An 18187-nucleotide genomic window follows, 5' to 3' on the forward strand; every position below is an offset into this window, starting at 1 on the left:
TTGATTGTAGAAGACGCTATATAAATAAAGATTGATTGATTGATTGATGGTTGCATTTTAGACCCTTCTGGAAGACTATACATTTGTGGGAATACATTTTCAACAAACATTTATCAAATGTCACTGTGCACAAACCCACACGTCTGTTTGTTCTATGCCCTTTTGAAATTTAACTCATCTTTAATGTCTTTACTGACAGTAGCACAGGACCAGTATTAGTTTTGTACTCATACTGTTCAAACTGAAAGACTTGATGCATGTCTTGCAGGAGGCAAGTTAATGTTTTCACCTGAAATAATATCCCGCCCTAAAACATCTGGCATATTAAACAAACTGGCATATGCACATGCAAACAAAGCAGGCATCCGTGACTTTTGCACAGTTTATGTCGCAGTACTCACTTTCAACTTGGCAAACTTCTCAGCCTTGTAGCAAGCATATTCTGCATTAATGAGCTTAGTGAAGAGTAGCTCCCGGAACTCAAGACCCTGACAAAGGTAAAAGTAGAAATGGAACATCAAGTGAATGGAATTGTATGATGCATACATGGAAAGAAATTTACTTATTTATAAAATATGTGACAACTTGCAGACCTTTTTGAAGATGGCAGGGTTGGGCAGGGCAGGCCCAAAGAAAGGTACATCATCCCGAGCTGTCACAGATACCTAGAGATCAATGATATGATAAAGGATAAATACAGTGCAGCTGAATTAAATTGCTTCAACACTTGGCTTTCCTGACAGACATAATCTAATCACCCACAATAGATTGTTACGATCCAACAATCTGATTAGTGACTTTGCATCCTGACATTGATGTTACTCTTCATCACAGATGCACATCAATATGAATTTTTACTTTTATGTTTTAGTGATTTAGCACACACTGAGACAGTGAGGGACACAATTAAGCCATTATGCAATTGAGACCACTGTAAATAAAATACTACCTTCCAGTCCTAAACTACCTAGTACAAGTGGTACTACCAACTAACAGTGCAGAGCTTTGGAGAGGGGGTCAAAGTGACATAAATGGGAGAGAAAGAGAAAGGAGGTTGCGTACTGTTACGGCTGATCATGCTGTTAGGAGGGCAGGTGCTCTCTGAAGAGCTGCATCTTCAAGGTTTCTGAAGAAAGAGAGGGTTTACCCTGCTCTGTCAGAGCTTGGAAGGTAATTTCAAATAGTCTGAATTGCCGTGCCTGCACAGACGGCTTGGTCAGCCGACTCAAATGTTGGAATGCAACAGAGGAGGGGCAGCATGGGCTTGAACAAGATTGTGCAAGTACTATGTAGGTCAGCATAAGTGGCTTGAACTTAATGTTGGTAGCTACAGGTACACAGTGGAGTTCAGTCAGCAGCGGGGTGATGTGTGCACAGTTCAGTTGGTTGAAGACGAGAACAAGTCCCAGCAGATGCGTGGCATGGTTGGTCAGGAATGGCCTGAATTTTCTGATGTTGCATAAGGCAAAGTGGCACGACTGGGAGACTAAGGATACATGATCAGAAAAATCAGTTGATTATCAATGATGACTCCAAGATTTTGAACAGCCTTAGTAGGAGCAAAACCCAAGGTGCCAATGTTGATGTCAATGTTGTGATGCTTGGCTGGGAAAACCAGGAGCTCAGTTTTAGGTTAAGTTAGAGGTGGTGGTCCTGCATCCTAAGGGAGAGTTTTAGATGGTTATGGACTCGTGGGATTCCATAATTATACAAAGGGGCAGTAAACAGTGAACAATGAACATACATGATTTAGAAATAGACAATCCGACCAGTCCCACCATCATGTCCAGAAGGTCGTGAGGTATGGAGTAAGTGTAGTTGGCAGAGAGTGCAGCTGGGGTGGTAGTGGTATAAGTATAAATCAAGTATTTCTACAGCTAAAAGAGGCAACTCATTGCAAAGTCACTTCCAATGGTAGATCCCTCCCCCAGCACAATAATGTGCTTAGCCAGACTATGACTCAAAGAACAAGACATGCTTAAGGCTTATATCTGACCGCCTAATGAACTCAGATGCGAACATTATCAGGAATGCTTTTGAACCATGGATGAACACCACACCCAACAAGACTCAAATGACCCATACAATTTCCATGTTGAATTTAGCATAGGATGACGTCAGAGGTCATCTGTCAAGGTGAAGACAGGTTAGAGCTGAAGGCAAAACATAAAGTAGGGAATTGGTTTTAACACTTGATGCACCTTAGTGTAGTTTTTTGACAACATATCGACAATTTAAAGATTAACATTAAAACTTGGCTAGGATATATTTTTTTTTATTGATTATGCCTAAATTCAATTATTCTCTCTATTGTTAGGTGTACAGATTAAGAGACTTGCACAAATGCCAGGAAGTTCTGGGCCTTTTGACTGTCATTATAATCACACATGTGATCTATACTGTCATTCTGACACATTATAATGATTTTACCATACATATGTAACTAATCTAATGAGCTGCCTTCAAAATACAGAGAAACTAGGTTTTAAGCCAGATGCACCTAAGAAGCCATCAGTAACCAGAAGAGCTTCATCATGTAAAGGTGAAGGGCTGATAACTTGAAAAATGCATGGCAAAAAAAAAAAAAAGCTGAATGCCCAAAAAAACAGTGGGGGTGTTGGGCTTCACATAAAAGACAATTGTTTTTCATAATAAATTGTGTGTTTTATTTATGTTTCCATTGTATTATTATTATTATTATTATTATTATTATTATTATTATTATTTGTATTAAAAATATGGAATAATCCAAGGACAGCTGGGCTCTGTTGGTTTTAATTTTATGTCTTCAATAGAGAGTCTCCTCTCTAATTTTGGATGTTATGCTGTAATATGTTTACATAAGTGCGTGTTTGAATTCTGCAACAATAAATTGCAGCCTTGTCTGATTGGTCATTTTATGAGCAGACAGCCATAAAGAGAAGCCCAAATCTAGAAGAGTTTGCTGGTGCTGTGTTGCAGTGCTTGATAGATGACAGATGTTAGTGGTTATCATCTGAGAGCCAGGAGGGAATCACTGGAGAAATACCTGCCAGGTAAAGAGGGGGCCTGCAGCTTTAAGGAGGAAGAGGAAGAGGAAAAAGCGGAGGTCTCCCACACGCAGAGAGGGCCTGCAATTTTTCCCCTTCCTGTCCTGACCCCATGTGAGCACATTCATTTGAAATGTACCTCACAGTGATATGTGGTTTATGCCTTACAGTGTAAATGTTTTTGAATGAGCTATATACTGTACATATACATACATACATACATACACACACACACACACACACACACACACACACACACACACACACACACACACACATATATATATATGAAACCTTTTGGGAAACTTTTTGGAGTCAAGTGATGAAAGTGTAAATATTTTTAAAGAAACTCATTACTACAAAATAATAATGAAGGCTGTATGTTGCTGATTATTGTAATGCTTCTGACTTGAAAACTAACCTTGTATGTGACATTGTTCGTGCCCGCGTTCTCCACCTGCACTACAACATATGCATGCAGAAAGTTGGACTGTATCATGTCTGGAACAAATGGGGTGTTTTCCTCCTGGAATACAATGGCTACGATGTCATTTCCTATGTGCCTCTTCCTCTGGAGCTGAATGTTAGAGAAAGTAAAATCAGTAGCCAGTTTCACAAGTACACAGTACACAGCACACAGACCTATCCCAGAATTTATCACTTTCAAGATTTGACAATATAAACATGGCTAAATTTTGGAAATTAGTCTTAAGATTGAAGAGAAAACAAAAGCAAAATTTACACAAAACTGTAGGACTGACATAATATCAGATTGATCAAACTTATAAAGGTTAATAAAAAATATATAACATATAGATTATTTTGATAAATTTTCATTATTTGTGAAAACATATTAACACACCTGGTCATTTCCCAACATATTTTGACTTACACCTATCATATAGTAAATACTGTATATAAGCAGTCCTATTGCAAGGTTGCATACATACATATGCTGCATTTATTTGTACTACAGACTTTCCAAGTTCCAAGTTGGAAGTTTCAGCTGAAACACCCTTGAGGTCAGATTTCCTACTCGGAAAGTCAGAGATTCATCACTACCCCCGAGTTAGCTTTTAAAGATGGCTGCGCCGAGTGTAAACAGTAAACAAAGCACTTCCCATTTAATACCTTTTGGAAACAACAAAATGGGACGAGAGAAGAAAAAGGCTAAGTTACGCATTTTGTGTTTCCTCTTCATCAAGTGTTTGAAATTTGAAAAAGGACCCCATATTTGTTTTGACCCCAAGTTGTTTATTTTTGGACAAGCAGAATTGCTTTCGTGGAGGTTGCATCTTGTTTTCCTATTTTGTAACTGAAACACTGAAAACAATAAAAATTCGACTATGATGTCATTCCCAGGATGGACTTCCAAGGTATATAGAACACAGCAATAGTAGCTTGCTTAATGATCAAAGCCCATTGGATTTAATCTTTGGATGAACGAAGGTCAAAGTTGCCCAGGAATCGAGAATCACCAAAAATTTATTTAGCTCCTCCTTGGCCCATCAACACATTTAACAGACATTTAAACCTCCTTGGCATAGTTAATGAATGGATTAGTTAAAGAGTTGGGGGGCTAAGGCAATGAAATAGTATTAAATGGAGAGCCAAGACATTATTGAGATGCTTGAGAACATGTAAACCCCCCGTTTTACAGCTCTTGTCACAGCCCCTTTTCCCCAGTTCCCTCCTGTCCCAGTACTTTTCCACTGCCCTGCTCACGCCACACCCTCTGATCACACACCTGCTCTCAGTCACTGATCACACACCTGCTCTCAGTCACTGATCACACACCTGCCTCACTCATCAATCAGCTCACCTACCAGTGTATATATTCTCCAGCCTCACACTCACTCAGTGCCAGATTGTTCTTCTGCTTTCATGCGTGACTTTCCAGCATTGTTTCCCTGCCGGATTACCCGTTACCGACCCTGCCTGTCTTTGTTCTGCCTGCCTTGCCTGTTCCCCGGACAACCTACCTGCTTTCTGCCCCTGACTGCGACTTCTGCCTCAGCGTCTCTGGTTCCTGTCTGCTCACCTGGTTTAGACTTCTCCGCCCGGCCCCGACTTTGCTGCTGCTCGTCCCACTCCCCGAGCCTGCAACCCATAGACTTTGTGCGGGCCCAGAGCCTGAAGAACAGACTATTTCCTGTGTTTCCTGGTCTGCCTGAGTTCCTGTTTGCCCGTGTGTTAATAAAAGTCTTTACTACAGTCCAGCTTTCCAGAGTGCTGCATTTGGGTCCTAACTGCACCCGTCACAGCTCTATCTGGTTACTCCTCTACTGTAGGTCTTACAGGTGTTTGAGATTTTTTTTTTTTTTTAAAAAGAAGGAATAAAAAACATAGGAAAATAGCAACAAAAGCATCATTGCTCTGGCACCTGACAGCATGGATTCTTAAGGAATTACAAAAATGAATCTGTATGAGCTGTATAAGCCTTTTTCCAACTACAATAAGGCTGGGACTTAGAATCAATAACATTAGTGTCAGAACAGAATGAAAAGTATTTTTGGAACTGCTTAAAACAACTTTGTGAAAACAAACATGTAATATTCCAACTTAAAGGTCTGTATTTCTCTGAAACATAGACTCTCGTGTTCAGTGTAATGAAGAGTCTCGAGTTGTGTCTGTGTAGATTCTCAATCATCCAGGTCATTGTATCCAAGGTAGTTTTCTATGTCAACTGGACTGGGTTTCTTCTCTTGAAGACGTTTCGCCTTCTATCCAAAAGGCTTCTTCAGTTCTGAAATTGCTGGGGAGAGAGCTTGAAAATATATAGCCCCTGTGGACCATCTGCATGCTAATGATCTGGGTGGTCACCTGAGAGTCGTTAGCAGGGTCGGTGGTCGGGTCGTTCACCTAGTTTCTGTTGAGGTGTCTCCCCTTTGTCTGCTGGATCACATGGTGGTGAGTCACTGGGTCTCCTGGAATGGTGTGAATGTTTGTTTTGCTGTTGGAAGGAGTGGAGGACTGCATTGTATGTGGGTGATAGGAAGTGCATCAGGCCACCACCTCTGTTTAAGGATGTTTTTTCCAATTTGACATGGATAGGTTCCTTGACACCCCTTTCAAACCAGCGGTCTTCTCTGGCCAGTATCCGTACTTGGCTGACCATTTTCCTTTAAGTGTAAGTGGACTGCTGAATCCTGACCTGAAGAGGTGGCGCGTCAGTGTTGTGCCATTCTTCTGTGGAGAGGTTGTTTGGTTTCCCCAATATACTGTTCCTTGCATTTCTCCTGGCACTGTATAGCATAAACAACATTACTTTGTTTGGGTCTTGGTGTCTTGTCCTTTGGGTGTACCAACCTCTGTCTGAGAATGTTGCTGGGTTTGAACCCAGCAACACAGCAACAAGCTTAGCTACCAAAGAAGAGACTCCTTTTAACCTAATGTGTTATTTCTTTCCTTTGGTCACTATTTCCAGCTCAGGTCCCCAGTTGATGGTCGGAAAGTAGAGTGATTAGTTAATTTAACCAATATGTAACCTGTGTGCTACCCCATAATCACGACTGTGCTTAATCCCAAATGAATAAACACAAAAATGGTCACTGATTTTAGATAGTAAATATTAACGAAAGACTATAGGGCTTCTATGTATTTATTTGAAATAATGCACTGGGACAATAAAGACAAAGAACTATTTACAACTGTACAAAAAGGGATCTGCCGGTAGACTGTCAGTTCTCTAAAACTGCCAAATCTGACTAAAGTGTTTACTCCCTCAATTAGGGAAATCCATAGAAGTGTGCCTACAAATTAAGAATTTTATTTGAACCATGGTTTTATTCATTTGCAGTCTAAAAACAATTCTCGCATCATCCTGTTAAACAGGCAATGTGAGGTTAAGATAATCTGAGCACAATTCAGGACGATGTTTTGCACACACAGAAGTAGTTAAAATACAAATGTATTAAAATTCCCCTCCTGGGCTACCACCTTATCGTGGTGGAGGGGTTTGCGTGTCCCAATGATCCTAGGAGCTCCGTTGTCTGGGGCTTTATGACCCTGGTAGGGCCACCCATGGCAAACAGGTCCTAGGTGAGGGACCAGACAAAGCGTAGCCCAAGACCCCCTTATGATAGGATAAGGATAAAAAACTTTATTGATCCCACATCGGGGAAATTGCACATTACAGCGGTAGCCCATGGTGTACAATACAGTAAGTACTAAAAGAAAAAAAGACTCTTCTATTATGTACATTGCTATGTACATTGTACAGTATATACAGAAATTAAAAATTAAAAATTATGTAGAGGAGTGTCGGACAGTGTGAAGAAAAATTAAGGTGCAAAACAACATTGGTCTTACGTTTCCCTAGCCCGGATGCGGGTCACCGGGGCCCCCTCCTGGAGCCAGGCCTTGGGGCTGGGCACGTTGGCGAGCGCCTGGTGGCCGGACCTCTGCCCATGGAGTCTGGCCAGGCACAGCCCGAAGAGGCAACATGGGACCCCCTTCCCGTGGGCCCACCACCTGCAGGAGGGGCCAACGGGGTCGTGTGCATTGTGTGTTAGGTAGTGGCCAAAGGCAGGGACCTTGGTGGTCTGATCTCTGCATGTTAGTGGTTATCTGCATAAACTGGCTCTAGGGACATGGAATGTCACCTCTCTGGTGGGAAAGGAGCCTGAGCTGGTGCGCGAGGTTGAGAAGTTCCGACTAGATATAGTCAGCCTCACCTCGACGCATGGCAAGGGCTCTGGAACCAGTCTTCTCGAGGGGGGTTGGGCTCTCTACCACTCTGGAGTTGCTGATGGTGAGGGGCGACTGGCAGGGGTGGCAATTCTGGTTGCTCCCCAGCTCAGTGCCTGTATATTGGAGTTTACCCTGGTGGATGAGAGGGTAGCCTACCTTCGCCTTCGGGTGGGGGACGGATCGTGACTGTTGTTTGAGCCTATGGCCCAAACAGCAGTTCAGCGTATCCACCCTTTTTGGAGTCCTTAGAGGGAGAGCTGGAGAGCGCTCCTTCTGGGGGCTCACTCGTCCTCCTGGGTGACTTCAATGCTCATGTTGGCAGCGACAGTGTGACCTGGAGAGGTGTGATTGGGAAGAACGGCCCCCCTGATCTGAACCCGAATGGTGTTTTGTTATTGGACTTCTGTGCTCGTCTCAGATTGTCCACAACAAACACCTTGTTCAGGCATAAAGGCGTCCACATGTGCACTTGGCACCAGGACGCCTTAGACCGCAGATTGATGATCGACTTTGTGGTCGTGTCATCGGATTTGCGGCCGCTTGTTCTGGACACCCGGGTGAAGAGAGGGGCAGAGCTGTCAACTGATCACCACCGAGTGCTGACTTGGCTCCGATGGTGGGGAAGGATGCCGGACAGACCCAGCAGACCCAAACGTATTGTGAGGGTCTGCTGGGAATGCCTGGCAGAGTCTCCTGTCAGAAGGAGCTTCAACTCACACCTCCGGGAGAGCTTTGACCATGCCCAAGTCCAAGTGGACCATGTTCCGTGCCTCCATTGTTGAGGCGGCTGACCGGTGCTGTGGCTGCAAGGTGGTCGGTGCCTGTCGTGGCGGCAATGCCGTCAGGCTGAAGAAGGAGTTGTATCGGGCCTTATTGGCCTGTGGGACTCCTGAGGCAGCAGATAGGTACCGGCAGGCCAAGCAGAGTGCAGCTATGGCGGTTGCCGAGGCAAAGACCCGGGCATGGGAAGAGTTCGGTGAGGTCATGGAGAACAACTTCCGGACGGCTTCGAAAAGGTTCTGGATCACCATCCGGCATCTGAGGAAGGGGAAGCAGTGCACTGTCAACACTGTGTATAGTGGCGATGGTGTGCTGCTGACCTCAACCTGGGATGTTGTGGATCGGTGGAAGCAATTCTTCGAAGACCTCCTTAATCCCCCAGGGACAGGCTCTCGTATCTCCGGGGATGAAGTTGCTGAGGTAGTCAAAAAACTCCTCGGTGGCAAGGCTCCGGGGGTGGATGAGATCCCCCCAGAGTTCCTTAAGGCTCTGGATGTTGTAGGGCTGTCGTGGTTGACTCGAGTCTGCAACATTGCGTGGACATCAGGGGCGGTGCCGCTGGATTGGCAGACCGGGGTGGTAGTCCCTCTTTCTAAGAAGGGGGACCGGAGGGTGTGTTCCAACTATAGGGGAATCACACTCCTCAGCCTCCTTGGTAAGGTCTATTCAGGGGTACTGGAGAGGAGGGTCCGCCGGATAGACGAACCTCAGATTCAGGAGGAGCAATGTGGTTTTCGTCCTGGGCGTGGAACGGTGGACCAGCTCTACACCCTCAGCAGGGTCTTAGAGCAGGATGGAGCAGGAGATTGACAGGAGAATTGGTGCGGCATCCGCAGTAATGCGGACTCTGCACCGGTCAATCTTTGTTCCTACCCTCACCTATGGTCATGAGCTTTGGGTAATGACCGAAAGAACAAGATCACGGGTACAAGTGGCCGAAATGAGCTTCCTCCGTAGGGTGGCTGGGCTCTACCTCAGAGATAGGGTGAGAAGCTCTGCCATCCGGAAGGAGCTCGGAGTAGAGCCGCTGCTCCTCCGCGTTGAGAGGAGCCAGATGAGGTGGCTTGGGCATCTAGTTAGGATGCCCCCTGGACGCTTCCCTGGTGAGGTGTCCAGGGCATGTCTCCTGTAGGAGACCCCGGGAAGACCCAGGACACGTTGGAGAGACTATGTCTCTTGACTGGTCTGGGAACGCCTGGGGATCCCCCCGGATGAGCTGGAAGAAGTAGCTGGGAAGAGGGAAGTCTGGGCTTCTCTTCTTAGGCTGCTGCCCCCGCGACCTGACCCCGAATAAGCGGTAGAGGGTGTTTGGATGGATGGAAGTATTAAAATTAGAGGTAATTTGTTTGTGATTTTCTGTTCTCAGACAAAGGCATAAATGGTAAAATGAAAATAAAAATACTTTCTTTTGAGAAAGCAGTCAAATTGTTACCATGAATAATAAACTAAAATGTTCTTGCACAGGCAATTTTATATCACAACTATGAATGCTTCCACTTAGCAATTATTAGGGCCGAGATGAAGTTGAAATGCAAATCTATGTGACACATCACGATGGAAGCTTGCCGGCTGAAACCCCAAACACCAAAGATCCAACAACTTCCTCAGGTTTCCCTATTGTGTCTGGCAATACAATAATACAAACAATGCAACATCCTTGTGTGATTCTGTGGTCTCACTAATTATTCAAACAAGGTACAGTATTTTAAAAAAACAGTCATCCACATATTATTGAGTCAACCATAGCTTAAAACATTGTCCTTTAATGAAAAATTGATTTTATATCACATTAAGTTTAACATCTTCAATTGTCAATTCCATGTTTACTGAATAGTTCGATAAAGATTCCTATTTTGCTAATGCTTCATCAAACTTAGAAAGTGTGTATTCATGTATACTGTAAATGCTTCATTAGCAGATGTTATTGTGGAAGTCAAAGGGAGACACTATTGCAAATTAATTATTGAAGTGAAATTACTTGTCCTGGAAACACTAATTAGCTATGCTGCTGAATGATTAAGCAATGTCACTGTACCTGCTGTGAGTCTCCTTCTGTGTAAGGCAGCTTGGTGGACACATGGAACATAATCTCTTTATTATGGAAACTTGTGTAGACCGATTCCGTCCCCGTCTGCCCATGAGTGACATCTAGCCCTCCCCGGAACCTGGAGAGAGAAGAAAGGAGAGACTGGGCCAGGTGATAGGAGGACAGAGGATAGAGAGCACAAACATGACAGCAAAGGGGCTATTGAGATCAACTACAGTGGAAGACAGAAGAGCAGCATTACAAGAGCAATTTTCAGAACAGTCAGTCTACCCTCATCCATCTTTGTGGAACGACAAGGGCATTTTGTCTGTTCAATCAATCACTCTGACCATACCACCATAAATTTCAGGACATTCCCAAGTTCTTTTTTACAGAGATTCATTTAAAGCTCACTCTGATGAATAGCAAAGTGTCCAACTGATTTTGCCTGACAGAAATCGGGTGAAATGCTACAGTAATAGTACAGTAGTACAGATTTAACAGAAACTAAAAGGAGTTGAAGTTGAACAGTGATCGAACCCTTTAAAGTCATGAAGCTCAATCCTGTTGCCCAGAAACTCCAGGAACTCGACAAAGGCAGGACTTTCTTCCATGTTGCCAAACAGTTCTTCTTCTGCTGTCTGCATGGAGGAAGGAGTTAGAAAAAGGTTTTTTTAGGAGGATTTAGGCCTGACTTGAACTTGCTAAGCAGAGAAATCACTAGAACTCCACTCACCTGTCCAAACTTTTGATAAATGATTCCAAACTTGAAGTTATTGCTGAGCACATGCTCATCAAATGTAACAATAAGCCTTGATGCCTGATCAGAACATCACAGTTTTGCCTCAGCACAGTTTTTGGGCAGTTAGGATGCTTTTGCTTGATACAATTTAGCAAGTCAAAAGATAGCATTTGGAAAGATTGGGACTCACTTTTGGGTAGAGGACTGGATAAAACCTATCCACATTTACTTCTTCACAAACAAGCTGTAAGTAGAAAAAAGTATGTTTAAATTGTTTTGTGAAAGTATTTTTACAAGTATGCTGTTTGGTTTTTATATTTTCTGATACCTTGGCCATTTGGATCACGTTGGGAAACTCAGTAAGGCAGGAAATGGGAATCACATCATGGTAAGTTTTTATTTTTGTGCTGAAATGCAAACAAATTAAATGTTCTAAATATGTCCACTTACATTCTTATATGTCCACGCATAAATAATTTCTTGCTTTAATGTATAGACTTGATCTTGAAACCTGACCTGAGCCTAACCGTGCATTTAATTATATTAGAATGGCTTAATGGATCCTGATACCAAGCAATCCCTTTGCACTATAGGACAGTGTTGCAGTTTTTACAGTTCAGAATATGCTGATGGTAAAATAGAGATTTGTGAGTCAATCGAAATTATGAGTCAGTGGCTGTGCCTTCACTGAGGTGATGATGTTCGACTAGGTTGATGGGTTTGTATGGATCGTGGGTGGTTCTCGAAGAGAAACAATCTTTGTGTTAAAACAACTGTGGGTTGAATGACTCCTAACTCTGTAGAACTGCAGGAGGGTCTCAATGATGCTAAATTTAATACATAGATGGCATGATATGTTGAGTGAAAATTAAATGAATTCTGTGCATAATATTGAGTACTTTGTAGCACATCTCTAGGTCTGAATAGACTGGCTTTACTGGGAGGAAAAAAGCCTAATGTTCCTATTGGATGGATATTTTTAACTGAATTGTTACAACTTAGTCTAAGAGACAAGCCCAACACAAAGGGAGGATGAAAAAGAATGACAACTGGACAAAACTCTAATGACCACCATTAAAAAGTGGAAAAAACTAGAGCAAAATCAGGTTAAATATAATACAGAGCTGTACCGAAGCATCAAGCGCAGATGCTCTTGATCCCCAATGACATCATACTTCATGGAAAAGACCAAGTGGCCCAGGGTAGCATCCATGGTGTAATAATTAAAGTGTTCCTAGAGGCAGAAAAACACATGAAACTCAAATCCGAGACAGACTCCTCCTGCAGCAATGGAAACTGGGTGAGACAATCATAAGGAAGTGCTGTGAAAAGGTTTAAAATGCAAAGCGGCAGGGGGTGGTCTTGATGCATGTTCTTAAATATGAATGTGAAATAGGACGGAAAACACTTCAATGATAAAATGCAGGATAAACGTATGAATCCCAGCTCTTTCATATTTACAAAATCAGACTTTAAAAAAAAAAAATCAGTCTGGGCTTTCTGTGTCTGCACCACATGTTTTGCTTGTTATTTCTGCATATTAATTGATACTGCGTCCATGAGAGCCAATATCTGTGACCACCAGAATATGAGATAGGTATTAGATGGTCAGTTAAACTGCCAATGAGACAAGGTTCTCCCATTAAAACTGATGTGATGAAATGTGAGCTGAATTTCAAGTAACTAAATGTCAAAGTGAACAAATAATACTCAGAAGATACAACCAAAAACTAATATTCCACTTTTTTGTCTTCATTCAATAAATTGCATTTCAGAAGCCTTATTTAATATATTAATCAAATCAAATCAAATCAATCTTTATTTATATAGCGTCTTATACAATCAAAATTGTTTCAAGGCGCTTTCCAGAATCCCAGGGCCTAACCCCAGACAAGCAACAGTGGCAAGGAAAAACTCCCCTTTAACAGGAAGAAACCTTGAGCAGGACCAGGCTCATGTAGGGGGACCCTCCTGCTGATGGCTGGCTGGGTAAAGGGAGAGGAGAGGAGAGGAGAGGAGAGGAGAGGAGAGGAGAGGCACAGAGCACAGAAACACATACAAAAATACACTATACAATGGGTCAGCGGGGCCGGAGGTCATCATGCAGCTCCGAAAGCGGCGTAAATGAATGGGGGGGGGGGGGGGAGAAGCAGAAAAACTACACAGGAATCAGCATAACTAGTCTGCTTGATGAGGAGGAGGAAAGGAGAGGAGAAGAGAGGAAACCATGACCCAGTGGGGTGACAGAGGCCTGTAAGGTGATCATGTTTCCGGACCCCGGCAGCCTTGGCCTATAACAGCATAGCTAAAATGTGATCTAACGATTAGACGACCCCCTAAGTATGATAATTTGTCTATCTATGATAGTAATTGGAACTACAGAATTAGTAACAATAAGCTTTTTCAAAGAGGTAGGTTTTAAGTCTGATCTTAAAAGTAGCGATGGAGTCAGCCTCCCGTACCTGGACAGGGTACCAACCCCTAACCAAGTTGTGACAGTTAACTTTCATTTTGCTTTGCCAATTTCAATTTTAATGCTGTAATGAATTCACCCCAGGCCCCCACATACCGTATTTTCACGACCACAAGGCGCACTGTATAAAAGGTGCAGTCTCAGTTATGGGTGCTATTTCTGTCTTTAAAACATACATAAGGTGCACCATATTATTAGGCGCATGCTGAAACATACAGTAAAAAATGACAACGGAAGTAAAACAGTGAGTTTCGACACATTTATTGAACAAAATATTCATTCTTCCGCCACAAAACCATCAAAGTTTTCATCTTCTGTATCTGAATTAAACAGCTGTACTATTTCAATGTCCAACATCCCCAATTCCTCTTCTTAATCATCTGAATCGGACTCACCGTCCGGTTCCGGTTCAGCGTTGATTTTGTGAAAGCTCTTACAATACATGAAGACGGTATCATAGCCCATGCGTCTACAATCCACCCGCATATGGTGGCATAACTTGCCCGCTGCTGCCTCATAGTCTTTGTGAAGGAGTGTTCGCCTTCCGTCATCCAGCGCTCTGTCCGTTTCCGTGGCAGCCGAGAACCACGGTGAGCGACAACTTCTCGTGCCCCGTGGTGCGTATCGCCACCGTGCTGGTCCATTTTTCTCCACTTTGTGGGTCAAAGGGATGTCAAAAGTCAGAGGGCTCTCATCCATGTTGGTGATGTGGCTGGGCGCGGTTATCTTGTCGCGGCAGTAGGTGCGGAAGATGGCCACCCTCTCCTGGTAATCCGCTGGCAGCCGCTGCGCAACAGTTGTTTGTGCGTATGGAGAGATGCCTCCTCATAAAGCGAAAACACTAAGATTGCTCGATTGCCATTTTCAGCCACATATTCGATGGCCTGCAGTTTAAAGTAAGCCTCATTCATACGCGTCTCGCTTGACCGGCGCCATTTTAGGGGATCCTTACACGTAGGTGTGCCACTAATCGATTGGCGGCGCGTTTACCGTAGTGCACCCACCAAAGGCACACAGCAGATTTTGGAACTCAGTCCACACACAAGGTGCACCATATTATAAGGCGCACCGTCGATTTTTGAGAAAATCTCAGTGTTTTAGGTGCGCCTTATAGTTGTGAAAACACGGTATATAAAATCAAACAAAACTATAGTTTAAAAGGCAAGAATCAAGTACTTCAACTAAATTATTTTCCATCTCTTCTCACCTTCCCTATGAAATGCTTTCTGTATATTTTGGCTGTGCTGTTTGTCTCCAGTTTGAAATGGGAGGAAGGACAAGGAGGCTTATCAGTTTCTGGTGGCTCTTTAGGCTCATGATTAGTCCCCTCGATCCAGAAACCACCAAACTGGGGCAGAAGGATGAGTGGAAACGGCCCAACGCGACCAAGCACCTGATTGGAAAGAATAAAAGGGCAATAAAAGAGTCAAAACACAACGATTCATCTTCTATGTATAAAAGGCACAGCACAATAAGTCACATGTACCTCATGGACGCTTGGATAAGGAATGTAGTCTTCTTCTGTCTGCAGGGAGAAAAGCAAATATGAACTAATTCTTCACATCTGTTTTTTGCTGTTAATTTTTGATTTTTAAAAGGGGCAGGAACACAGATTACCTTTCATTTAGAAATTATAAACTTCAAACAATGAGATAAGCACTCCTTAGAACCCCTTAAAACCATCATATATACAGAGACAGTGAACATTAATAAGCATTTCTGTAAACGTGCCGGATGAGCCAAGTATTTTGATAGAAATGATTGAGTTTTTTTTTTCTTTTAACAATTTGTACGGTATCCCTTAATTGTACTGTAAATTTTGAGTTTGATTATATCATTCTGGTATATGTATATTTCTCCTAATTTTTCTTGTATATTTTTTCTCTCAAAATTGAGAAAGTGATTTTTTTTAAATCTCTCAAGAGAAGTCCCAACATGACTTGCTTGCTCATTTTCATCGTTATGTGAAGCGGGAATATTTTCTGGTTTTTAGGAAGATCTGTGCAGTTTTTCTTGCAGCCAGAGTAGATGATACAAATTAGTGTAGTGTTATCCAATTTTAGTGTTAAAAAAGCTCATCAACATCCCGTTGCCCTGTGCTAAAATATTATTGCTGATTGAAAAAACTTCCTGATGTATTGTTTATACAACAGATTATTTATGTCAACATTTTTGAAAAAAGGCAATTTATATCGCCTGGCATCAGGTATCCTTGGACAGTTAATCAACCTGTGTTCCCATCATGGCATACAGGTGGCCAAACCTTTGCTTGGATAGCTGTCATAGCAATAAGAAGTTTATTGGACTGAATACCATGTAGCATGTGCATTGTCTGTTGCTACCTAACTACTGCCAGTAGATGCAAACTTTGGGGTAATTTTATGGGACCGGAGCTGTATGTGCATGCCTCCACTGGAGTCTCCCTCAAAGGGCCATTTACAGGGACATACTGAGTCCTTGCTCCAGGGTAGGTAGTTAGATTGGCATAGGTTTACTCAGCACCAATGCTAAACCTAGAGCATGATTTAAGGTGGATCCCAGCAGAAGGGGAGCATTAGTCTAATAGATACTATTTGTCCTCTTGTTCATATCATCCATCGCCATGTACACGAACACACAAACCGGAAACCAGCACAACACGTGCTGTTTACTTGATGTTTATTAACACACTGATGTTTACACAGATATAGCTTGCGGCAATGGACTGGGACAAATCATCACATGGACAAAACTCTGTAACTGCACACTTCACATGTTCTTGGTGGCCCCAGGTGATATCACCGTCAAAACTGTTGGACAGCGACTAAGCATAAACCAGATGGCGCCCACCCGACAATGAAGACACAACCATCAAGAGGGCAAAGTGAGAGCGACAGTTCCTCTAAAGTTCCTGACCCCAGTATTTAGCAGGAACTTTCACAGTGGAAATGTTCCTAGTACCTTTCCCTCTTCAAGGGAAAGTGCATTAAAATCACAAGGATAAAAGCAGAGCATAGGATTTTGCAGGTCTTGTGCATCCTAATGTCTGGCCAACAGTAGATAAGAAAAGCTTTATACCTCTACTTAATTTACTGCACTGGGCTTTGAAGACAAGTGAGAATTTAGGACTCACTTTGAGGGGGGGTGGAAGGAGAGATCTTTGCTCGTCCATTCTGAAACCCTGTAAAGAGAGAATGGGGATATTTTGAGTGAAAAAAATGAGTGGTCTGTCTCAGACGGTTGTTAATGATACAACCAATGTAACATTTTAGTTTGTCAAGTTCAGTTAAATTGAGAGGAGTTGAGAGGAGCTAGATGAGGTGGCTTGGGCATCTAGTTAGGATGCCCCCTGGACGCCTCCCTGGTGAGGTGTTCAGGGCATGTCCCTTGGTAGGAGACCCCCGGGGAGACCCAGGACACGTTGGAGAGACTATGTCTCTCGACTGGCCTGGGAACACCTGGGGATCCCTCCGGATGAGCTGGAGGAGGTAGCTGGGGAGAGGGAAGTCTGGGCTGCTGCCCCCGTGACCCAACCCCGGATAAGCAGTAGAGGATGGATGGATGGATGGAAGTTCAGTTAAATTTATCGTTTACAGCATAGCTTAAGATATACATGTGCAACAATGTTTGATGATTCAACACGTCTTAAATGACCTACTATTGCAGATTCGGTGTGACTGATTCTACATGATGGACAGACGGTCTTTGCAGCAGTCACAGGCACTGAACTGGCCGTGTCCACTTTGCACCATATATAAATGTTTTGTACATTTTATTGTTTAATCAAGAGAGATTACTCAAAAGTACACATTAAAAGTACTCTGTGTCACTTCTGACTAGAACCAACATAGTTTGGAAAACACTCCTGCCAGTCTACCTTGCAAATTCTGTTAAAGTAGTCTGTAAATTACATCATTCTGACAAGCGTCCTGCATAAAATGATGTACCACTCAGCCTTGCTGAAACTTCGCTGCTGTGTCTACTCATGCACTGCAAAATGAGGAGCATCTGATTTTAGAACCCAAAAGCATAGGTGGCTCAATTGACCACAGTGCAGAGACATAATCCGATTATGCATGATGATTTTTGTTTGGAAAAAACAGTGCACTACAAAACATGAGAGTATTACCTTGCAAAGGAAATCGTTAATTGTTTCCCAAAACATAATTATACATTATGGAGAAGAAAAAAAGAAAATCATTTCTGATTTAGGTGAGACTATATTAATATCCTGATCTAAATTGTCTTTCATATTGTTCTCTTCTCAGAATTATTTAGACTCTGGCCAGTTACACATGCATCACTTCAGATCCACCTGACCATATTGAAAATGGATCTATGTCTGACAATGCAGCATTGACTGCTTTACATTAATAATAAAACATCAATATACTGTTAAACACATTTAGACACTTTATGTTTTTAAAGGCAGCCAAAAAAAGCTGGAAACATTCAAACGCATGCAC

General features: G+C 42.8%; 1 protein-coding gene across 1 annotated transcript in view; it reads right to left on the reverse strand.

The window, feature by feature from the left end:
* Window positions 1–18187, reverse strand: part of rap1gapb (RAP1 GTPase activating protein b) — a 69520-nt gene that overhangs the window by 10198 nt on the left and 41135 nt on the right. The window contains exons 5-16 of the mRNA XM_057031485.1: window positions 16855–16902; window positions 15229–15267; window positions 14950–15135; window positions 12400–12503; window positions 11598–11676; window positions 11460–11513; window positions 11264–11347; window positions 11068–11168; window positions 10537–10666; window positions 3451–3606; window positions 594–665; window positions 402–488 (exon numbers count right to left, since the gene is read on the reverse strand). Of these exons, the coding sequence (XP_056887465.1) occupies window positions 402–488; window positions 594–665; window positions 3451–3606; window positions 10537–10666; window positions 11068–11168; window positions 11264–11347; window positions 11460–11513; window positions 11598–11676; window positions 12400–12503; window positions 14950–15135; window positions 15229–15267; window positions 16855–16902 (1140 nt within the window). The remainder of the gene's footprint in view (window positions 1–401; window positions 489–593; window positions 666–3450; window positions 3607–10536; window positions 10667–11067; window positions 11169–11263; window positions 11348–11459; window positions 11514–11597; window positions 11677–12399; window positions 12504–14949; window positions 15136–15228; window positions 15268–16854; window positions 16903–18187) is intronic.

Source organism: Takifugu flavidus, chromosome 4 (genome assembly GCF_003711565.1).
Source record: "Takifugu flavidus isolate HTHZ2018 chromosome 4, ASM371156v2, whole genome shotgun sequence".
Taxonomy (NCBI): domain Eukaryota; kingdom Metazoa; phylum Chordata; class Actinopteri; order Tetraodontiformes; family Tetraodontidae; genus Takifugu; species Takifugu flavidus.